Source organism: Lacerta agilis, chromosome 4 (genome assembly GCF_009819535.1).
Source record: "Lacerta agilis isolate rLacAgi1 chromosome 4, rLacAgi1.pri, whole genome shotgun sequence".
NCBI classification, from domain to species: Eukaryota; Metazoa; Chordata; class Lepidosauria; order Squamata; family Lacertidae; genus Lacerta; species Lacerta agilis.
Window position 1 is genome coordinate 72,369,549 of NC_046315.1, and position 24,753 is coordinate 72,394,301.

A 24,753-nucleotide genomic window follows, 5' to 3' on the forward strand; every position below is an offset into this window, starting at 1 on the left:
CCGAAGGAGTCTCAAAGCGGCTAACATTCTCCTTTCCCTTCCTCCCCCACAACAAACACTCTGTGAGGTGAGTGGGGCTGAGAGACTTCAGAGAAGTGTGACTAGCCCAAGGTCACCCAGCAGCTGCATGTGGAGGAGTGGAGACGCGAACCCGGTTCCCCAGATAACGAGTCTACCGCTCTTAACCACTACACCACACTGGCTCACCAGCAGTGAGCAATCTATCTACCAGTTGAAGACAACCAACCCCAAACTGCTTTTGCTTAAAGGGTGAAAACCAAAAACTGGAAGAAAGAAGCTCAGAGCACCACTTAACAGGGACTTTGAGCCTTATTGAAAGGAAAGAATGAGGCTGTTTAATTATTTGCATCTTGCCTTGTGGCATATAACAATCAAATTAAAAAGGAGACCAAGCCAATCTAAGTTATAATCACCATGCAAAACTAAGAGAGAGAAATCAAAAGATTTTAGAGTCTCCTATTTAAACATTAGATCACTTATATTTGGGTGGCTTTCAATGAAACTGTCCAATTTTGAGCAGTGGCTGCTTAAGAACTTCTAAAGGTTAAATCTTATTCAGCTAATCTGTACACAGGAACAAGTAACTGTCACATGCTTAACCTTTTGCAGATTAAAACTGTCTGCATAAAAGATGTGAAATGATCATTGTTGTAATTGTTGCAAGTAGATATCTTGGCATTTTGTGTGGCAATATATCTCTTCCTCTGAGCAGCAATTTTATGCCCCAGGTCACTTGCTTGTTCATGTCTGTGATAAAAACCACTGTCTTTCATGAAAAATTATATTTCAAGACATCAAAACTGCTGAACTGGTTTCAGTGCAAAGGTTATTGGCTGTAACAGGAAGTTTTAGATTATTATTAGATTAATTTCTAACACGTCAGGAATTTATGAAATGTGGACACTGGAACTGACTTCTCATAGGAGTATAGAGAATAGGCAAAAATGATTTTTTTACTTCACATAGGCTGCAAATGCAGTCACTTAAAACTGTCATTTGTGGAGACCAGAGAGAAATATAACACCTTATTAGTGTAAAAGTTAAACTCTGCTATTAGACTAGGTAGCAAATACTGCTAAGTTAGTAAACGTGATATGGGAGGCCAAATGAGCAAATATCAAGGACTCCAACAGGGATTTGTTCATAGAGATGGAAGAAAACATACTTACAAAAATATGACATACTGAAGACTCCCCCCAATAGCAAGTCTTTCCCCCACATTTATTGCACAAGGGCTATATTTCATGTGAAGGAGGACTTGCAGAACTACCTCACAAATTCTACTAAGATCCTTTAGGGCAATGCCTTCATCTAAGGAGGGAATGTGCAGCGGAGTGCATCTTGATTGTCGGTAAGAGGGTCATTTTCAGGACACAGTGAAGCTGTGTGCAGTGCACTGACCTGAGCTATATACTGTAGTAGTTCATCTGCTGCACTTCTGTATTCCCAATGAATCTGGAGAGAGAGAATGCCAGCTATGCCATATTCTAAAGTGGATTGTCATGTGGATTTATCCATTCTGCATCCATTAAGCTACCCTTGAGAATAAGCACTTATCAGAACTCTTTGAAATATGGCTTTTTACACATACATATTTTTTTGGGGGGGGAAATTTAGGGGAGATGTGGGAAAGCACAGATTCAAAAGAATGTGCAAGCAAGAAGATGCAGACGCATCTAAAAATACACACCGTCTTTTAATAGCACATAATTCCGTGAAGTATTAATTAGAGAGGTAATTCTGCGAAAGCAGTACTACTGAGAATAAAAGTATATTGACCTCCAGGTGTTAAATTCCCCTGTTGCTTCTGCAGCTTTCTTAGATGAAAACAGGTCTAAACATTAGGATCTTGGGAATAAATAAAGCTTTGGTGCAAGATAATAAACCAACATGATAAAGTGGTTATTTACTACTATATACATGCCACTACTGAGTAAGCCACTCTGGTAAGTGGTGAGAATTTTACCACTCGCATCACCTGGCAGGATAGTAGAGACAACCCATTTGTTAGTGCTTTGTAGTTACATACACACTATGGTAAATGACCACTTGGTAAATGATAATCTATATTTCCCATCTAATATCAGTTGAGATCCTCTGCTACATCAACTGCTGGTCAGGTTATACCTTCAATTAGCTTCATATTTAATTGTTTTTACATAATCTCCACAACTGCAATAAAATCAAACTTAACAATAATATAGTTATTATAATTCCTCAGAACATCTTCATAAAGTCATTGAGCTGCAAAGTGTCCATTTTTCAAATTATTTCTTCGTATTGCTATTAGACTCTCAGCTGTTTCACACATCATAGTGTATATAGATCCATACAGGCAAAGATATATAATCTTGAAATGCATGTAATACAATTTAGAGCTAGGTCAATAGCCCACTAACCTTTGTGAAGTTATGTACTTAGCAGAGGTTAAATGTTAAAACTTCATATAATGCTTCTTGTGGCCCATAATTCATTGGTCATCATTAACTGCTGTCTCTTCATGGAAATATTGGTTTTGTGATTGGAGAAAAATATTAGGTAGTATAAAGAATTAAGGTTACAAGCCTAAGCACACTTGTTACTGAGCAAGCTCCACTGAGCACTGTAAGACTTATTTATGAATAAACACACAGAGAATTGCAACGCTGAAATCCTAAAAACCATTGCATGGGCGTCATTACTATGAACATAGTAGGACTAACAAATCCCAGGGAATATATAAACATGTTTTTCTCTTGGCTGTAAATAGAAGCTTGATCCACATAAATTGAATGAAAACAATTTTGGCACAGAAAGCATTTGAAAACAACTAGTAACATAAAATACTGTTCTTCAGCTCTCCTTCGGTCTTGTATAAACAAGCATGCGAATCACGCTTCTATCAAAGCCAGGGAAAGGATCCTAGCTCAGAAAAGATTGTTGGGTGGGAAACCATTCAAGATCATTGAGAAGACTGCTGGAACACCCTCATTTTAGAAAACCTCAACCCCATGTTTCCAACAGAATTGTTGTTATTATTTATTCATCTGTGCTAAATCATCATGTATTATTATTAAATTATATTATACTATTGTTATTCATCTATTATCATTCCGTACAGGTGACTGAAGAGGCTGACAGGAGTGAAAACCATGAAAGTAAGGCCATGAATAATCAAGTGCTTTTTTCTTGTTTTGAAAGATGACAATTGATCACGTGAATAAATTCACTGGAAGCCCATGCAAGGAGGCAACACATCAGCAGACCAGTGCTCCTCGGAGTGCATCTTCTTTGCAACAGGGAACTGAAAGAGCACCCCCACACAAAAAGGGAATGAGCTGATCTTGCTAAATAAAATTTCTTCATGTGTGTATGTGTGTGTGCAGCTGTATTCATTGTGCCCTGGGTTTCTGAGAGACAATCTGCAACTGAACCATGTCGGGTGCTGGAGAAGAGTTGACCATTACATTGAGTCTGTAAACTGAATGAAAATTTCCTTTTGCAAACACCAAGGTTTCATAGAGCGAGGGGCTCCGAGGCTGATAAATCACTGCTGGAATTCTTCAGCCAAATCCCAACAGAATGTGCTGCATGATATACAGTCTATCACACATATTTTATTTTATTTACCATATATGAAGCTGGAAAAACGTCACATACCTAACTAAAATTTGTCATTGATTTTGCTCCATATTGATCTAGAGCAGAACCCAACGTACAGTTAGCAGAGTAAAAACATAAAGACGTTGCAGGGTTCAAAATATTAAACCCGAGACAATCAACTTCATCCAGCAGAGCTTTTTTTTCCTACTGAAGGTAAATGAGCTTTACGGTCACAAATTCATACATCTTCAGGATCACCACAGACCATAAGAAATCCAGTTGCAGCAGACTTAAACTTACTCGTTTCTAGGCAGAGTAGAAACTTGCTTATTAGGTAGAAACTTCCAGCTTCAACTTGTATCACACAGAGAAGCTTCCAGAAGCTTCTTGAATCACTTAGAATAGACAACACCTCTACACTTTAAACCAATACTTTCTGTACCAAAAAATTGCAAACCATTTCAAAATTATGGGCAGGTTTTGGTTTGAACACAGAGCCTCTCTGGTTACAGAATAGTAGAAAACTAACTATTAAGCTAACTATTAGTCATGCTGGCCACATGACCCGGAAGCTGTACACCGGCTCCCTCGGCCAGTAAAGCGAGATGAGCGCCGCAACCCCAGAGTCGTCCGCGACTGAACCTAATGGCCAGGGGTCCCTTTACCTTTACCTTTACCTAACTATTAAGCAGGTTGTGGAGATTCTCCCCTTGGAATGATGTGAGAGGGAACTATGCCACATATATGAGAATCAGCCCAAATAAGCCATTGCTTCACACTGTCGCTATAACCAACTATAGCTTTTGTGGTACAGGAGGCAGAAAGCCAGTTTTGAGTATGCAGAGTTTTGCAGCTCCCTGGACAAATTCCTCTCTCTCAGTCTAGCTTACTTAAACTTTCTTGATAAATAAGAATGCTATATAACATGCCCAAAAGCCTTGGGACAGAGCAGGAAAGAAATCTAATCTAATCTATTCCAAGTATTGCCTGCACAAGCAGCCATTCATCACTTTGAGTTCTGTGCTAAATAGGTCCTTGTGGTCGTCATCTCCTAACTGGTTCAAAGAGCTGGTTACAGTGGTACCTCGGTTTGCGAACTTAATCCATTCTGGAAGTCCGTTCTTAAACCAAAACTGTTCTTAAACCGAGGCGCACTTTCCCTAATGAGGCCTCCTGCCACCGGTGCCCTTCCACCGTTCAGATTCCGTTCTTAGACTGAGGTAAAGTTCTCAAACCAAGACACTATTTACGGTTTTGTGGAGTTTGTGAACCAAATCGCTCTTAAACCGGACTGTTCTTAAACCGAGGTACCACTGTACTTTGGGGGAGGAGGGAGTGTACTGTTTTGTCATGCAATTATCCCATCTCATATTTCAGATAAGAGTTTCTTGCTTGAAAAGCACCCCATACTGAAATCTCACACATCGGAGTGAACGTATTGCTGCAGGACTGGTCTTAAATAAACTAGCCCTAATAGTGAGGAGAAGCAGTATTGTTGCACTAGAGCCCTGTATCACATCATGTTTGATTTAGCCCTTGGTGGTGTTAGCTGTGACTGAGAATACAGATGAGGAATAGCCAACATGGTGCTCCCTAGATGGGGACTACAACTCCCATCATCCCTGACCATTGGCTATGCTGACAGGGGCTGATGGGAGTTGTAGTGCCAAACATCCAGAATGTAGTGCATTGGCTGCTCCTCACATATATGGTTTTTAGATGTATGATCAGCTGATCTGACATTCACTAGTTGTGTACCTATATAAAATGAGAGGTGGGCACTGAAATTCTCCTGCTCTATAGTAAAGCAAGTTGGATCTGTTATTCAGATAGTGAAGAATGCAACAGTTGAGGTTAGAGGGTTTTTAAAGGAAGATTATTGAGAAACCACTTGCTTATCTATTTAAATCTTACTGGTTTATTGAAGACGCCATAAACTGGCTACATCTTGAACTTGCTCCTTTGTGCAGAGTTCTGTAGAAAGTGTTTTCTGATCCACTGCAGCTCATCCTTAATTTTCTGTTTGTCCTTCTTCAACATGTGGGAGAAAACTAATTTCCCAAAGGAAACGACATTGTTCTAGCCTCATAAAGGAGTGAAGTTTTTATTCACAATACCAGACTCCATTTCCTCCCTCACTGTCAAAGGTCCTTGAATGTCTTGTTTCAGGCTAGGTTTAAAGCAGCACAGAAAGCAATAGTGGGTTTAAATCAATCTATTAATCAAGCAATTCATTAATTGCTGATTGAAAATTTAGATTTTAATTGGATTTTAATCAGACTTGACACCTGTGAAAAGGGTGTTGACTGCTGATGGCATTAAAGTAAATAATTCACACATCTTTCGATCAGGCAACATATTTAAGATTATTTGCGATACAATAAATACTGTATTTGTGTTAATTAGGTGAGGGAAATTATCTTGATTAAATATGCTCCCATATAATACGCACTAAATCAGTAATGTTTATCTTAAACATATAAACATAATTTGAAAGAAAAACAATTAACTGACTAAAGAATTTAATTAAAAATGTAAGTGCCCTGAAGACTTCATAATCTAAAGACCATTGCCTATGTTATTATCCCAGACATTTCCCCTCTAAACTACCGTATGTGTTCGGCATGTGTCCTAAGCCAAACTATTCAACATACCACTTTAAGACATGTAATAAAGATTGGTGCTTTTCAGTAAGGTCCTAGCCATGCCTACTGTCAGGGATCGCCTGGCTCCTCGCGAGGAGAGGGCGAGGGGAGGTCCTACTCGGGAGGAGAGCCAGAACAGAGGTATTCCTTGGGAGGAGAGAGAGGAGAGAGGTCCTACATGCGAGGAGGACAGGGAGCAGCCCTTCACGAGAGGAAGTCTCACTAAGTTACAGGGAACCACAGTCACTTCTGTCAACGGACTCCTCCTCCTCCAGCATTTCCCCTAAGGTCTCTCCAAGGGAGGAGGAGGTGCAGAGGGTTGGAGACACTGTGCAAAGACCCAGCACCGCCAGCCAGAGAGGATTTGAGGAAGAGATGCTGCTTCCGGTGCCAGCACAGCATTGGGGGGGGGGGGGGTCAGGAGGCACCACAGACATTGTTTTAGGGTGCCGAGACTTTGGTGCTGGGCTGGAAACAGAAGAGCAGCACTTCCAGATTCTTCAAGTTACTGAGCGGTCATGTTTTGAACTAACTCTACACTGTAAATAGGAATGCACAATAAATAGTCTTAGCAACTGAAGGCTCTGTCGTTACTCATGAGCAACCCTTGGAAGGATCCTGACACCTACTCAGAAGTAAAAACCCCTGAGGTCAGTGGGGCTTGCTGCATGAGGATTTTGCATCTAAAGATGAACATAGGAGAGGAGAACTGAACTGTACTACTTCTGCTGCGCCGCCAGAGCACAATTTCTGTTCTTATCCTGAAGCAAAGTTCTTAACCTGAAGCGTTATTTCTGGGTTAGCGGAGTATGTAACCTGAAGTGTATGTAACCTGAGGTACCACTGTACTTGATATGCATTTGAAAATTCTCCTCTTTATTAAGTTATCCCATACCCTCCAACATTTCTTTGATGAAATTAGGGACACCCTACCATACGGTCCAACATAGGGATGTCTTAAGGAAAAGTGGGACATTCCGAGATCAAATCAGAAACTGGGATGGCTTTTGTAAATCCACGACTGTCCTTATAAAATAGGGACACTTGGAGGGTCTGTTATCCACACCTTTTCCTCATTGCACCTGCCACAGGTGAATGAAGAAGAAAGCGGTGATTGTGGTCTTGGTACACAGCCACAATGTCATTGGCCAGGTGTCCACACACATGCACATTCCCAAGACTGCCTGCATCTCTTTTCATGTTTTCAAATGGACACTCTGTTGGGCTAATGCACAATCAACCTGCAATGCTTTTTTATATTTTCAGAATGATAATGGTTGCTCAAAAACCAGTTTCATGGGCAAAAAATATGCAATGCATCTAGACTGTGTGTGGATTACATAAATGAAACAAGTAGTCAGTCTCCATTGATTCTAGAATAGAATGTTGTGTATACACAACCTCAGTTTCTTGTGTGCGCTAAGAATTCTGGTTACTCAGATGCTTCTTATTTTTGTTCATTTCCCTTTTAAGAACAAGAAAGAAAAGCATACCTTCCTTCCTTTCTTTCACTGGGGTCTGGAGGAGATATGGCAGCTGTGGCTTTTCGTCAAAGGTCAGCACAGAGCACAGCTAACAAAGTGTCAATAAAATACATTCTGACAGCAGTAGTCTCTGTCTGCCAATGCTAAATTAAGAGCTGTCCAACAAATTGGAAACCTTCACAAAACCAAATCAGGAATGTCCTCAATTGCACCATGGTTTTATTTCTGAAAAGAAATTTAGAGATCCTTAGGCAGCAGGCTCTGCCTTACTATCAATTAAGATGGAAGCATTTATTTGACTGTTTCATAAAACAAGGGGATATATGACTACAAAATAATTAAAGGAATTTGGTGCATTGTGAATCATGAGTCTGTCATTTAGTAATCAGCTTGTATGGAATCTCCTACAGTCAGACATTTATATTTACATAGATTTCCTAGTGTCTGTTTGCTGTGAACACAAGACTAAGGACTTGACCTAATGCATTTGTAAGCAAGCAAGCAATTGCATTCTTTTCTCACACACTACATGATAGTCAGGAAATATATAAGAGGTGCTTCTTTCTTTCAAGCTTTTGCTGTTAATTCTGGGTATGTAACTGGTTGTTCTAAGGCATTCAACTATTTAATATGAAAGGTTTACATTCTGTATCCATCAAGATTAAATCAGAATTAGCTTTTAAACTTGAATCACCTTCTATTAGCTCTAATATATAAAGAAAGTCAACTAATACAAAATTCTGGAGCTATTGATGTTCTGTGCCAATCAGTGCTGAAAATTACCTGCAGTTACTTCTAGGCTACATGCAATGGTCAGCTAGTGGAGCAGCAAAGGAAGAAAGGTTTAGATCAAAATGTTTTCTTAGGAATATATCTTGCCTACAGAAATATTTGTGCATACAGGATACTGTTATTGCTCTGTGCTTCCATACTTGACTCACATGCACTGGACATTATATTTGGTAAAGAAAATGTAGAGATAGTTGAAGGAATTATTTTGATGATTTGATTTGATTATTTAATTTCTATACAGCTTACCGGTAATATATTAAAAATAGATCTGAGCAGTGTACAAAAAAAACCTGAAGCAACAACACATAGCTTAAACAAAACATTACAAAAATACACAGTTGTATATAAAAATGTTACATTAATACAATTTTACTAATATATATTAGTCAGTTCATATATTAGTCAGTTCATTTTCCTTCTGTCACACCCTCACTTTCAGCCTACGGGTTTCTCACCAAGCAGGGTCCAAACTCTCAGCTCACTCACAAAAGTCTCACAACAAGAAGAGTTCCTGGAAACAGTGGCCATCACCCTAGTCTAGACTTGTTTTTTATGGGCAGGCCCAAAGTGGCTGGTACTTCCTCAGGCTGCCCACAATGATGTCCCATTCAGTTGCTCTCTTCACACCCAGTTCCCAGTACAGTAGGCTTGTAGAGTTTCCCAGGAGGTCCAAGGGATGTGAAAAGGTCCCTTCTCAACTCACAGCTCTTTCTTTGCCCTCTGCCCTCTCCTTCTCTATGGGAAAGCCCATAGACTACAATGGATGCTCCTGAACTGCATACAAATGCATGGAGCTGGACCTGTATGCCAAGTGTGTCTTGGATCCTAGCAGATTTGACTTCACAATGAACTGTGCTATTCTTCAGGTTGTTTCTGGCTGAAAAAAAATATATTTCTAGGTTCGCTGTGCTACGAAGTGTTAGGTAGGGTACACTTGTTTTCATGCAACAAAATGTACAATTGCCATGTGCTTTTAATTCTAAATCACCGTTGTCCTATGTATGGCTCTTATTCACACACTTCCATTGAAAATATAGGGGCTGCTTATGTCAGACCACATAAGATTACCCAAATGGTTATTTATTTGCAAAACTTCAAACTTTTCCAAAACCAGAAGTTACTGTGTTAACCCTCAACAAATAAAAATTAGGGGAATTCCCTGTCACTTTTTATCTATAATAAAATACAGCTTTCTATATAAAGGGCATTCTCATATTAAAATCTAATGGTGTTTTTTTTAAAAAAAAAAATCAGTGTCAGCAGGTGAAAAATATGCAGCAGCTATTGCTTAGGTAATAAGCTAAGCATGAACAAGTTAATCAAATCTATACACATATAGGGACGCGGGTGGCCTAGGGCTTGCTGATCAGAAGGTCGGCAGTTTGAATCTCTACAATGGGGTGAGCTTCTGTTGCTTGGTCCCTGCTCCTGCCAACCTAGCAATTCTAAAGCACGCTGTACAAGTAGATAAATAGGTACCTCTCCGTCAGGAAGGTAAACGGCGTTTCCGTGCACTGCTCTGGTTTGCCAGAAGCGGCTTAGTCATACTGGCCACATGACCCGGAAGCTGTATGCCGGCTCTCTTGGCCAGTAAAATTACAGTACTTTGTCCAGCGTACTTTTCCGACCTCTCACTATAAACCTTCCTGCCTGAAATAGTTTCAAACGCAAAGTATCTTTGTAACTCTCTCACAATCTCACAGTCTTAGGCGCTATCACACCACACCCTAGGGCCAGGTAATTCCTCTCTGAATTCCCCTTCTCCCTTTCCAGGTGTATGCGATCCCCTTCCTGACTAGATTGTAGAGTCTCACTGAAGTTTGCTTAAATCCTCTTTAAGCCTCACACTTCACACAATGCGTCACCCTTAAATCCTTCTTGTACCTTGGCACTTCTTGCCAACACTTTAGATCTTTGATCTCAACGTTACCACCACTTATTGACAATCTTTCATCCCACCGCTGCCACCACTTTAATGTCGCGGGCCCTTCGCCCTGTACAGCCCACCCCCGGACGTTTTACAGTCTATGAGTGCTGCACCAACGACAAACAGTCCCCAGCTGCCCTTCAGACTACTGGCTGGATCCTGCTTACTTCATTCACCACAGACGAGGATATTGTGAACTAAAAAGATGTTTATTGCGTACAAAGCTTGTGGTTGCTGATAAATAAAAGGTTGTTCAATAAGCTTAAAACAGTTGTCCTATACCGGCCTAATACCTCTAAATGTTACCGGCCTAATACCTCTAATAGTTAACTAAATATCAATAACAACGCGTTTCACAATCTCTTTATCCTCTCTGCTAACATCCACCTAAGACTCTAAACTCCCAGCTCTATCTCTTGACTCACACTTCAACTCCCCGCACTTAACTCTAACTCCTCCTGCCCACACTTCAACTAACTTACTGACCACTGGGAGGGGTGTTTTATACCCAGGCTAAGCCCGCCCCTGAGGGTTCTAACTGTCAGAACATTTAACCCCTACCGGGCATGAGGCTAGTTCTCCACAAGCGCCACAACCCCAGAGTCGTCCGCGACTGGACCTTACGGTCAGGGGTCCCTTTACCTTTATACACATATGTGGCTATTTTTGTTTTTATCACTCTGTTAAAATGATTAACTGTAGCTGCAGTCCTAAACGCACTTACCTGGGAGCGAACTCCATTAACTCAATAGGCCTTAATTCTGAGTAGACATGGTTAGGATTGAACTGTGACTTACCAAATCAATTATGTACTTCAAATAGATTTTTTTTAAAAAAATAGTTTGAAATGTGTATATATTTGAGCTATAAATTTGACTAATTTATTTGTGGCTTGGGATAAATTAATTTTTTTTAGTTTATACTGCATGTTTAAAAAGGCTTGTCTATGGAATACGCTCTGTCATTGTGACTAAGCACTTGGGGAAGTTGTTTGAACAGCAAAAACAAACGTAAAAAATAAAGTTTGAAATTCATAGCAAAAACTTCAGTAGGGAGTCTGCATTGCCCTTTCAATAGTAACAAATAACAAATATTTGTGCATTACAGAAACAAAGTGGGGAAAGGAAGACATCTGTAAGATGCAAAGTCTCGTGGAAATATCTATGATGGAAGTAAATAATTAATAGCCTCAAGGAAGCATGTTAGACATTGCCTTTCCTGCTTTGTAGTCATTAACAGCATTAAAACAACATTTTTCATTTCACTGGCAAATATGATGTCCATTACTAATATGAAAGAATTTTTCACTTGTATTTGATTGGAAAAAAGTGCTTTTAATATTACCATCAGCCAGAAAAAGCAGCTTCCTGTAGCCAGGACAGCTGAGCAACAGGAGCTGGTAAAAGCTTCCAAAGCCTTTTTTTATTTTTATTTGCAATCTATGGCAGCTTCAGCCTGTCCTTCAGTGAAGTTCTCTTCCAAAGCCGATAATTAAATTGATTCACCTTTAACAGCCTGATCCTATGCATATTTACTCAGAAATAAGAACCTGTATATTCAACAGGGTTTTCTACCAACAAAAAATGTACGTAACTCTAATAAAAGTGAGCAATTCTTGTTATATTTCCAACTCACTTGATCTGTGTGTTCATTTTAACCTTCTATCACTGGCAGTGGTGGGTGGTACCCATTGGGACCGGGGGCACAAAAGGCAGGGAAGGCAATAGTAGGTGCAGCTGGATCTAATGATAGGTAGAAACACAACCAATGACTGGCAGGGGCAACTAATTTTGTCCTGTCCTCCTCCCTACTGACTTATTTAAAGGCAACACTGAGACTAAGGATGAGAAAGGTGACAGGCACTGTCCTTCTTAGGACTGGTTGTAAGAAGGCTGGCTGAGATTGGTGGGGCCACTGATCACCTGTGCTGCATCTGCCATTATAGTTCTCTTACAGTAGATCTGCACATTGAGCAAGGTATAGTCTACATTAGGACTAATGATATTCCCACCTATGCACACAAATACTCACTAGTTATTAGCACTCCCAACTTTGTTACACTTGATTTTAGCCAAGGTTAACTTTGCACATGTGGGAAGAGTTTGACATATAGATCACAAACATTATGTTTCAAACATGTATATATGGTGGTAAAGTCACTTTCTTGAAAGTCAGATTCAGATCCATGCTCGGCCATGAAGCTCCCCTGATGTGCAACTTTACTCTAAGCAGGGAACTTTTTTTGCATAGAAGGAACATTTTAAGAATGATTTATACTCCAGAATTATATCACATCATTGTGCATAACATCTAAAGCAGCTTTAAGGGAGTGCTGAGAAGATCTAAACATGAGGTTCCTATGCTGCAATTTAAGTGCTTGAACATCAAAACAGAGAGAGAGAGAGAAAGATTTAGCATGGTGCATTCATTATTCCAAACCACACAACAATATGGTCCTTATCTCTGAAAGCATTTTTTATTGATACAGGGCCATGTTTACATATAATACCAAACCACAATTTAGTACTACACACACAAGCAAAAAGAAGACTGCATGAAGTGCTGGTCAGACCTGCATGCTTGCTCGACCCTCTCCTTTGGAGGAGTACTGTGCCATAGTTTCTTTCATTTCCTATGATTCCTGGTTTGTCCTTAGGAACAAACCAGAGACAGTGGTTTGAACCAAACTCTAGTCAATTTCAAAGCAAGCAAAATTCAAACCACAGGTTGTGAAGCTGCCTTGTTTGACTCAACATAGTTTGTTTTAAACCACAGCCCCTAGTTTGTTTGGAAGAACAAGACAGGAATAATGAGAAATGAAATTAACCTTGCTGGGGTCCTCCTTTCAGTTGCAAGGAAGTGAGCACACCCCTCTGCTTGTGCACACAGCACTAAACTACGGTTTAGCATTACATATGAAAACAGCCTATTAAAAAAGTGGCCTGTTTCACTCGCCACAGTAATCAAAGCCATGGCTTACTAGAGCTGCACAAATGTGCGGGCTTCTGGAGAGGATCCCGCTCTCAGTCACATTGTTCTTCCTTTTTTACTGCCACACCATGCTGAGCTGAGCCAACTTTTGGCTTAGCCTATCTTCCAAAACTGGGCTTATAATTAAGCTCTCTCCTCACTGATGATGAGCTTTAGCCAAGGATAGACCTTGGCTTGCTGTAATGTGCAACCCAGACAGTTGGCCCCACTGTGATATCCTTCTGTCATGCAAAAGACTAGCATAGCTTTGCTTAAGCTGCAGATGGTAAACGCTGGTTGGATGTGCATTCCAGAAAACAAAGCCTCATGCAGATAACATCCTAACTGTTATTACAAGCAGGGGAGATTACAGCAAAGAGTGAAGCAATTTAAGAAAATTTTAATGTTTACTTTCATACGCTCCAAAGTTTTACTTACTGCAGAAGATTATCTCAAGAGGTTTCTAACATCCATTAGATAGAAGCTGTACTCAGAAAGAAATACATGCTTCCCATATTTTCTCGAAACACAGCTTCTACCAAGTTCAGTGGAGCTTGCTCACTAGCATGCATAAGGATTGTTCTAATACTAAGTTGAACATTACAATTTCTAGTGTGGGGGGGAAACCAGTCACACTGCCCTAAAACCGCCTCTGGTTTATTCCAGGTGTTTGGTGCTCATGCAGGAGGCTCCTCACGTAGGAGTTGGCAGGATGGAGGGACGCTGCTACAATGCCACATTCCTGATAGTAGTACTTACAAAAGTTTGGGGCTGTGCAGGAGCACGGGCAGAAGCACCATACTGGCTGCGCTAGTGCACCCATACAGACCCAACCATGCTGCCACCCTGCTGTGCCTCTGTACTGTTCCAATAATTGGCAGCAGGACTGCTGTCAGGAGGGCAGTGGTGTGCAAGAATCCTACCATGCTGGCTGCTCCTTTCCTCATGCACGCAAGTTTCCACATGACAATGTAGGCCTCAAAAATGCCAGCCTGTACCTTTCCCCATTTAATCTTTAAGTTCACCCTTTCAGCATAAAATCCACTAAGTTTAATAAAAACAACAACAACAACATGTTGCCAATGACCCATTTTCAATATTCGAAGAAGCTATTTACAGTATTAAGCCCTCATCTGGAAGCACCAGCAGCCTTATTCAAGAGGGAATCTTCAGACAACAAGGCTTCTATTACATTTCTGTCTAGAACCTCAAACTAATATTGTCTGGAATTTCAATCTGATTCGCAAAAACTCTCTAAGCACAACTGTAGTAAAGTGTACTTTAGATGCAACCAAATAGTAAAAGCACTTTTTCAACTAAGATATTAGTTGTGTGTCAATGGAGAATGTGGTGAATCGACTGTAAACAAACTGTACATTATACACTTTTTAAAAAAATGCATACAGGTAATGCATAGGGTACATTTTATTGCTGTAACAATTACTTAGCGTTAACTACATCATTACCCAACAGTGAACTACGAGTATAGATTTTCCTCAAAGGAAAGGCATATAAAATCATTATAATACAGCTGGGAATACAACGTTCATCTTATGCATTGTGCAGAACTGGAAAACACTACCATTTCAGCATCAATTCATTTTTACGTAATATTCTGCAACTGGCAACCTATCAGGGAAATAACATGTCATCTATGGTAGTTGTCTAGCTATGGGACCAACAACATTTTGAACATCAAGCAATACGGTGCATGTTACGGACACGTTCAATAATATTGATGTATGCTGTATGCTGCATAAAAAGATATCCATGCAGTTGATCCCTGTGTGGCGTGTACCAACACCAAAAATTCTCCAGTTGCTATTAGTTTGCCTCATCACATTTTAACTACCTACTGTTAACAAGGCCAGAAATAATTGTAATGACTGAGGAGGCCATCCTACCTGGAACTCAATAGGGTTTACTTCTGAGTAGACATAGATCTATGGACTGCAATAAAGCTGTGTATGCGAGTAGAACTACCGGTATATAGAATCGCACCGTATTCCATAAATGCGTGACTACAAAGCACTATAAAAGGTTGCTATTTGGACAGCTTCCCTTTTTAAGTGAAGCAGTCGACTAATGCTCTAAGCTCTTCTGTCATTAGCTTAAGTACCCAATCAGCATAAATATATTCCGAAGCACAATAAGGCTTGCTCTTGCTGCACAGAAAATTAAGACATTAAGAGCGTTGTCCTTTGCCACAAAATGACTTTCGCCTAAGTGTGTATTTTCCCATCTTATATTTGGGGAAGGACAGCAACTGTACTTAAAAAAAACAACAAAAGTCTGTCAAAGCCATTGAGCCTAAAATTAGATCCATGCCGTTTATTTTGGTGAGGGGGGCAGGAATCCTGTAAATTTCAATAACGAGAGACTGCTCACGATAAAGGAATGGGAGGGAAGGACAGTGTGTTTGTATGCACTTCCTGCAATCACAAACAAGCCTGTGCTTCTTGATGCAGACTGCCCTGTGGCGAAACTGCAAAGTTATCAATATCTGTGCTTTCAAGCTAGGGTGGGGAACTTGTGACTTATGGGCACATGTCATCTCAGCCTAATTTCATGTGGCGTATAGGCATGGGGTGGTACAGAGAGAGAAAGAGAAGAATGAGACACGGATAGCATAGAGAAAAGGGTTCTACTAGTGCACTCCATGATGAAATGCAGACCCAAAATGTACTTTTCCTGTAAAATCAATGGCTTTTCATAGGAAAAGGTTTCTCCACTCCTACTATATTGAGATTCCACTGGGCGACATCTGGTTTTCAACACTGTAATATATCACCAGCTAAACATTGCGATAGACGGACGTATCACGATGACTGAAATAAGGATGGAGCTACGTAGAGGCATTGGCTGGCTTCATGGTTTTTCCTGCATCATGATTTTTGCAGAGAGAGCGTGCGCACGCACACACATCATGATTCGCAATATATTGCCCGGTCAAAAATTATCAAACTGATATCACGATATGGACTTCAAACCAGTTTTGGATGATATAATGCCCAGACCTACTCAACAATATCCACTGACAGTACTATTACTATCTTGTCACTATTCTGACATATGCAGTCTTGAAACCATTGATCAAGATACCTGTTTTGTGATAAAATGCTGCTTATATAATATCAGCAATTAAGCCAAGCCCAATTGTGCGGTGCTGATATTGCCAAGGTTGCATATTCGATCCCCAAATGGGACAGCTGCCTATGGACTAGAGAGATGATCCTTGAGGTCCCTTCCAACTCTATGATTCTAATAAAAGGGTAAATCACACCTGCCTATAAATATATATGCAGACAATTTTAGTATCGAGTGTGGAATATAAATTATCTTTAGGCCTTGCCCCAACAAACGCAAGTAGCTCACACCCAGAGCCGTCTCATCCATTGGGGCTGGTGGCGCGGCGCGCCAGGGCGCAATGGCCTGGAGGGCGCCTCCGTCCTCCAGCCCCGCTGGCAGCGCCTGCCGGCAGCGCCCTCTGACTCCCGGCAAGGGAGCTGGCCGGCCACGCCACGCCCTCTGGCTGCCCAGCAGAGCACAGGAGCACAGCTCTGCGCGCCCTTCCAGCGCTTCCGGGACGGGAGGCGAGGGCGGCTGGCTCGCGCTCCCGCGCGCAGCCGGGTGGCGCGGCACAGCCGGGCAGCTCGCGCTCTGCGCGCAGCCGGCCGCCCACCCGATGGGGCACAAGCTGCCCAGCCGCGCCGCCCGGCTGCGCCGCGCCATCCGGATGCGCGTGGGAGCGCGAGCCGGCCGCCCTCGCCTCCCGTCCTGGAAGCGCTGGAAGGGCGCGCAGAGCCCCGCGCCGCTCCAGCGCCATCCCCCTCATCCCCCGCTCGCCCACCCCCCTCCCAAGGGGCGGCAAGCGCGGGAGGGAGGCGGCGGAGAGGCGGCATGGCGGGGGCGCCGGAGGGATAGCCGCGCCAGGGCGGCAGATCCCCTTAAGACGGCTCTGCTCACACCATACACCTCTGTATTGCATCTATGTTGACTGTTTTTGTGGTAAAAGCTAAGATAAAGCGCTCAGTTCAAAATAGGGTGATTCAGTGATGTGACCTATAACCTTATTAAGTAGTGGGTGGACATAGCAGACGACACAGTGAACCTGATGAGTGATCATGAAACTAATAGATTTTCTGTGATATATGAAAGAGTACAATAGGCACAGGGATGTGGGTGGCGCTGTGGGTTAAACCACAGAGCCTAGGGCTTGCCGATCAGAAGGATGGCGGTTCGAATCCCCGCAACGGGGTGAGGTCCCGTTGCTCGGTCCCTGCTCCTGCCAACCTAGCGGTTTGAAAGCACAAAGTGCAAGTAGATAAATAGGTACCGCTCCAGCGGGAAGGTAAACGGCGTTTCTGTGCGCTGCTCTGGTTCGCCAGAAGCAGCTTTGTCATGCTGGCCACATGACCCGGAAGCTGTACGCCGGCTCCCTTGGCCAGTAAAGCGAGATGAGTGCCGCAACCCCAGAGTCATCCGCGACTGGACCTAACAGTAAGGGGCGCCTTTACCTTTACCTTACAATAGGCACAAGGTATGAAAAATCAGTGACATTAGATGAAATACAAAGGGACTCTAATTTTGAATACACTTGCAGACCAATCATGAGCAATAGCCTATTAAGTGTCACCATTGGGTTGCTGTCTAGGCAGATACATGATATTCACATAAGGCAACCAGCATCATTTTAAATCCATAAGAACCATCAAATAATTTGAATTACTGACAGATAATACCCAAGACTACTTAGCAAATTATGTTTAGATACTTTCTGAGTTCAACTAGCCTCCTGACTAGTTTTGTTATGTTACTTTCAATATTAAATACAGTCTGCAAAGAACACAATTTCCACTGTAAAGGAAATTAACAGTACAGTCCTATATGCATGTCTACTTAAAAATAAGTCCCAATGAGTTCAATGGGACTTATTCCCAGGTAAGTGGATATAGAATTGCAGCCTCAATTTTTCTTCTCCCCTTTCTGAGCACAGAAAGCAACACAACCTGAATACTGTATTATCATCCCTTCCTCTTCTTGTTGAATAAAAAAACTCTAAATTTTACAGTCTATAAGGATCTGAGAGTTTTAAAACAGAAAACAATCTAGGAGTAATCATTATAGCTTAGCAGTAAGTCAAGAATGGGTATTTCTCAATGAAAAACGCACATAATGTTAGCCACAGTATTTTCATCAGGAAAGCTATAATGACTAATTTTCGCAGGCTAGTAACATATTGTATATTACATTTGCTCTTTAAAATTCCAAGGAGTTCAATGGGGTTTTCTTCTGAAATAAATGCTTTAGTTCTATATAACTGGTGCAGGATTACAGCCATTGTCTGGGTTTAAAAGATCCAACATTAAACAAGCATGCATGACATGATCACAATATCATTTTTTTAAAGGGAAAATTCACTATCAGGCTTGTTTGCCCATATCATTTTGATATATGTTCTATGGGAAGAAACCCATCACCAAATACTACATACAAATCTATATCAACAGAAAGTAGATCACATGTACCATTAAGGAATTATATTTATTTCGTTACTGCATTTCTATCCCATCTTTCCTCCAAGGAGTTCAAGGTGGCATGCTGTTTTCCCACTCTCCATATTATCCTCACAACAACCTTGTGAATTAAGTTTAGGCTAAAAGTTGGTTGACTGGCCCAAGGTCACCCTGTAAGCTTCATAGCCAAGTGGGGATTTGAACCCTGGCCTCCAAGGTCCTAGTCTGGCCACACGACAACTCTTAAACATACCAGTACAACAAGAGATAAGACTACAAAGGTTTCCCTTCTTCCAGGAAGTCAATCTCGTCATCATCCAAAAAAAACACCAGCCACCATCATACAAATTCCTACACTCCACGAAGCGTAATAGTAGCGCCAGAACAGCATCCTTTGAAAGGAAGGAGGAGCAGGGAAGGAATAGAACTCTCTTGTAGCAAGCAAGGGGTGGCTTAAGATACACTTGACCAAAAATTTAAACTAACACACATTGTGGCTGTGAGCACACTCCCCTTTACTCTACATCCAGTGCATTCCCCACCACTGGTTTGAGAAGTGGCGTCCACGACATTAGCTGAAGTCCATATCTGTCCTGTGTTTTGATGCGTCTTCCCGAAAACCAGCTTTGATCTGAACTGAAAAAAAGAACCACCTACAGTAGCTGTAATGGGCACACAAGCCTGTGTGCCTTAACAAAACCCAGAACTTAGATACGGTATAACCATTTCCATTCATTTCAACTCGTGCATGTACTTAACTGTCTTTTGAAGCACATATAAAAAAGGTTAAACTGTAAAGGCCTTATACAACAGGAAAACCAGCACAGTCTGAAGTGGCACTTGATAGTGGCACAAAGTAGTACCACACACACTATCTTCACGGCTGACATGAGTACTCTCGTACCAATAATACAAATGCAGATTGAAAAATTAGGGAGCAATAATCCATATGCTAGATGCCATCAGCTGCCAACTACTGGACCCATTCCGGACTTTGGACCGCAAGCGCTTTGGAAGGTGGCGAAGAGGAAGAAGCGCTTTCCACCTGGAGTCATTAACGATATTTCTAGAAATGCTTTCTAGCCGCTGCCAAATGCTTCTTGGAAATGCATTAATTTTTACAGAAACGGGCACAAGGAACAGTCCAGGGTGAAAGGGCAGGTAGGGCTGAAGAAAGGAAAAAAATGGGGGCAATGAAATGGACTGAGAGGCAGCAGTTGGGATGGTGGAAGGCAGAGCCAAACTGAGATGCGGAAGAAGGTGGAAGTGGAAAAGCATAGGGGTGCAGTGAGCAAAACAATCACGTTGAAGGAGGCGAGGGAAGGAGGAGGTAAGCAGAGCTGTGGTTTAGAGGATGCAGGGCAGGGGAGAGCAGAACTGAAATGCAAAATGTAAAAATGAAAGGAGAGGATAGAGATAGGAGCTGCAGGGTGTAGAGACAAGAGAGGACATGAGGCACAGACCCAAGTGAGTTCTGAAGGATGGAAAGGGCGCGCGGTGGGGGGGGGGTCCCTGAAAGCAGGAAAGACAAGCGGAAATTATTGGAGAGGATAAGAATGGGATACTCTGAACCCTTTTATTATGATGATCAATATTTGCCTCCAGGTGTGGCACTTCGTCATGAAGGGAGAGTCCCCCCTCCCTCCTGCTCTCCCCTAAAACTCTGGGGCAGAAGTGAGATGAAGGACCTACCCTCACCCAGCCACCCCTCAACAACACCGATTTTCACACATATACAGACGCGCGCACACCCAAGTTTAAAACGGCATCCTCACCAGAGGGAGTCCAGGTCCCATTCCTGCAGGAGAGCCAGGTCGAAGCTGTCCATGGCGAGGTCGGAGGAAGGATATGTCATCGCTGCTCAGCTGCAACCGCGCAGCGCCCAAGGTGCATCTTAGCAGCGCCGCGGGTGGGCGAGGGGCGAGGAGGAGGAGAGGGGGCCTTCCGTGCGCCCCTCCCTCTTCCCTGAGAGAGGCGGAGGGAGGAGGAGGAGGAGGAGACGCAGCGGGTGCGAACCGTCTCCCCGCCTCGCTCTCAGGGAAGCGCCGCCGCTGGCCCGCGTAAGCGGTTGCTCGCTCCTCTGGAGCGCCTTTCCCCTCAGCCGCTTCTCTGGCCGCTTCCTTCCTTCCCCTGCGCGCGCTCTTCTCGCCCTCTCGCTCTCCAGCGCGCGGGGATGTGTGCAGCGTGTGACTCGCTCAAACTGGCGCCCTCGTTGGGAACGCTGCAGCAGCAGCAGCCCTCAGCGGCTAGCTCCTCGCTGGAGGAGCCATGTGGTCTTTTTTTTAAAAAAAACAAACAATGCACAGACAAAAAACGCACAAGAGAAGCCCGGTTTCTGCTTCAGATTGTCAGCCTCTCTCTCCTCTTTCCCCGCTTTTGTTTCCTTTCTGCGCTTCAACCCTCGCGGTTTTCTTTTCTCGCTCGCTTTTTCTTTAACTGCAACGGAAATCCGCTGCGCGTCGGTGTGCTCAGAACCAGAGGTGATAGCAAAAACAATACCACAAATGCTCAGGAGAAATCAGCACCGCTTACTTGAAGCTCTCTCACTTTTCTGTCAGAATAATAATGTAAATATGCCCATATCCCCTCCCCCGCCGCCCCATAGGCACCTACTCCTTTCTTGTGGGGATAAGGCAGAAGTCTCAGACAGGGGCCATTTGGTTCCTTCAGCAAGGAGAAAGGGTTGTGGTTTTTTTAAAATATTTTGTTCTTGAGGTGAGGGAAAGCACCAGTCAGAAGTAATTGTGTTTACTTCCAGGCGTCACTCCCTGTCTAAATATTTCCAGATTTCTGCACATCCCACTTCCATAAAAATGAATCTCCTGCATAACAATTTGCCCTTTTCTAAAACAAATGAGCAATAATAGGCTTTGAAAAGCTAAGGAGACTATAGACGCCTGACGCATCACACACAGACAAAAAGAGATTTAATATTCAGCTCAGCCATTCAAAACCCACCTTTCTCAAGTGCCATAGTCCCATAGCAACCAATCATGTAATAATGCAATACATTCCTCAAATCAGCATTTTAGGAATGGTCACATGTGTAAACCCAGTTGAGTCAGAAAGTATGCAGCCGGTACAAATCAAAATAGTCCTGAGTGTGATCAGGTGTAGCAATTTGGGATGGAGAACCTGTGGCCCTCCAGGTGTTGTTGGTCTCCTATTCCCATCAGCCCTAGTTGCAACGGTCCAGAGATTATGGGATTTGTAACCCAACAACATCCAGAGGGGTCGCAATCCTGACTCCAAATCTATGCTTTACAGCAAACCGTTTCCCAATATGCAGATGGTTATCACAGCTGACGAAAGAGCCGTGAAAATAATGGATATATCAAACCAAACCCTCAGTTGTACCTAATGCTATTTTTCTAGAAAAAGAGGTGCCAGAACTCACCATGAACACCTCCCTTGTTCTCTTATAATGGCAATGGCGTCCACCTGAGAGGGGCCAGAACTGAGTTCTGGTGACTTCTGGCTTAAAAAAAAAAAAAAAAAAAAGAGGCCTGGGTGTAGCATACACCTTGAAACCCTTACAAAATAATATTGCAAAGCTAACAAGCTATCTTACCTCCAAGGGCCACAGCTCGGCTTCATTCAAGTTCATACCTTGGCTCCTTTGCACCCTTGGCAAAGAGCTGTATCAGTGCCTCCGAAGCTAGGAGACCATAGAGCAGAAACTCAAAAAGTCTGCTTTTCCTCAACTTCCAGGCTCCGCCAGTGATTTCCTCCACAGATATCGGGATCAGGTCTGCTCTGCTCCACCATTTGCTGTCTGACGTGTGGACAAGTGGGTGGGCTCCAGTCAACTCTGAACTGGACTGAAGGGGCATGATTTTTTTTGCATCCCCCCTGGGCCTGGGCCCTTAGCAGGGGTTTCACCTAACCGACACCTAGGTTGTACACCCCTTCCTCCAGCAAAAGGAAATGCAAGAGCGCCTCCTCTTAATTATCTCTCTTAGGTGTCGATTTTGCTTTTATTCTGATTTACAAAAGCAGCCCCAAGTGAATTCAGTGATACTATGTGCCATTGCAGCATTAAGGATTAACATCTTTGCGGTGCTTCACTTGTGAAAGAATCTCTAAAGTCGTCATCTTGACTGATCGTAACAGAAGGATTAACACTTACATTTGATATGCGGCATTTCCATCTACCTTAGTGTGAGCCTGCATGTTACTATTCGCCGCTAACAAGCATAAACGCAACTTAATTTATCAAGCACATTTCACAGCGCACACTTTAAACTAGATACTCTCTCTGACTGTCATGTTATATATCACAATGGAATCTTCCAGTAATGAGTAAAATGAATGTGCGTATGCCTTCTCTATTAGCTTTAACCTGTCATATGCTTGAGGGTCCTTTTAGGCAACAGGGTTTGCACAACCTTATTTTATTAGTCTCCTGTGCATTCTACACAATAATAATTTCTACAGTCTCTCTCTCACTCTCATTCCTTCCAGAAGTATAAAGGTCTTCTAGAGGCCAGAGGGGGTTACACTGAGAGAATCAGCCAACATCAGAGTTCAACCCAAAGGGCAAAGGTACACAAGTCAACACACATCCCTATTTTATGGTGATGTATGATCAGAGTCTGGCAAGCAGCCCCTACTGATGTAGGCAAACGTTAACTCTGGCGAGTGCAATGCACAGGAGGGGAAAAGGCAATCTGGGAGAGAACATTAGCAGCATGGCTAACCCAGCCCTGTTCCCCCTCTTCCAATAAATGTGTAAACGCACTTTTATAAAACAACAATAAAGGTAAAGGGACCCCTGACCATTAGGTCCAGTCACGGATGACTCTGGGGTTGCAGCGCTCATCTCATGTTACTGGCCAAGGGAGCCGGTGCTTGGCAGGGGGTTGGACTGGATGGCCCTTGTGGTCTCTTCCAACTCTATGATTCTATGATTCTACAACTTCTGGGTCATGTGGCTAGCATGACAAAGCCACTTCTGGCAAACCAGAGCAGTCCATGGAAACACTATTTACCTTCCCACCAGAGCGGTACCTATTTATCTACTTGCACTTTGATGTGCTTTTGAACTGCTAGGTTCAGGGATGTCTTCAGTGAACACACAACCTTTTTGGTGTCCCTGCAACCTCCACAGCTGCCCCCCCCCCCGTGATTACATGCTCAATTGCACCCGTGCAATGGCTGTTGGGATGTGTTTACATTACCAGTTACTGCACATCTAGTTTCCTAATTAGATTGAAGCTTGTTTGAGACAAAACACATCAGGTAGCAGCAGTTGTCACAAAGCCACAGGATCAGTATGGATTGTGGCTGACGTTGGGTAAACGCAGTTTCGAAAGTTAGCAGTGAGAATGCACCCGATGCAGAGAAAGTGGCAATGTGAGCACACCCTTAGGGTCCAGATGGAGACATTTCTTTGTATTTCTTGGCAAGTTAAATACCTATCAGGGTACAGATGGGGAATTTCTGTCTGTCCCCAAACCTCACTTTGCTACCCCCCTTTTCACCCATTTCTCACCTACTCATCCATCACTAAAGCTACTGCAACAGGTTTTGACCTTACCACAACATTGGCCCTACCCTTAGTTCTTTCCTTTTCTCCAATAGATATAGGTGACTGCCATTTGCTTCTATGGCATATGCTCAAGGACATAACTGAAGTGTGAGGAAGGAAACTCATCCTATCAGGGAGTGTGTGTGTGTGTGTGTGTGTTAAGCTTCTTCCCAACGCTACTGATACCATTGTCTGTAGTAAGAAGCAAGTTTTGCTCCCTTCCAACTTTGACCCATATTGCAGACCATTACTTTTGTTCCATAGAACTAAACAGGAAGCTCTGAGA

At 42.7% G+C, this 24,753-nt stretch overlaps 1 protein-coding gene across 1 annotated transcript in view; it reads right to left on the minus strand.

Moving 5' to 3' along the window:
• AFF3 (AF4/FMR2 family member 3) overlaps nucleotides 1-20,923 on the minus strand; it is a 217,499-nt gene extending 196,576 nt beyond the window's left edge. The window contains exon 1 of the mRNA XM_033147586.1: nucleotides 20,713-20,923. Coding sequence (XP_033003477.1) covers nucleotides 20,713-20,792 — 80 coding nt within the window. The 5' untranslated portion in view covers nucleotides 20,793-20,923. The remainder of the gene's footprint in view (nucleotides 1-20,712) is intronic.
• Nucleotides 20,924-24,753: the final 3,830 nt, after the last annotated feature.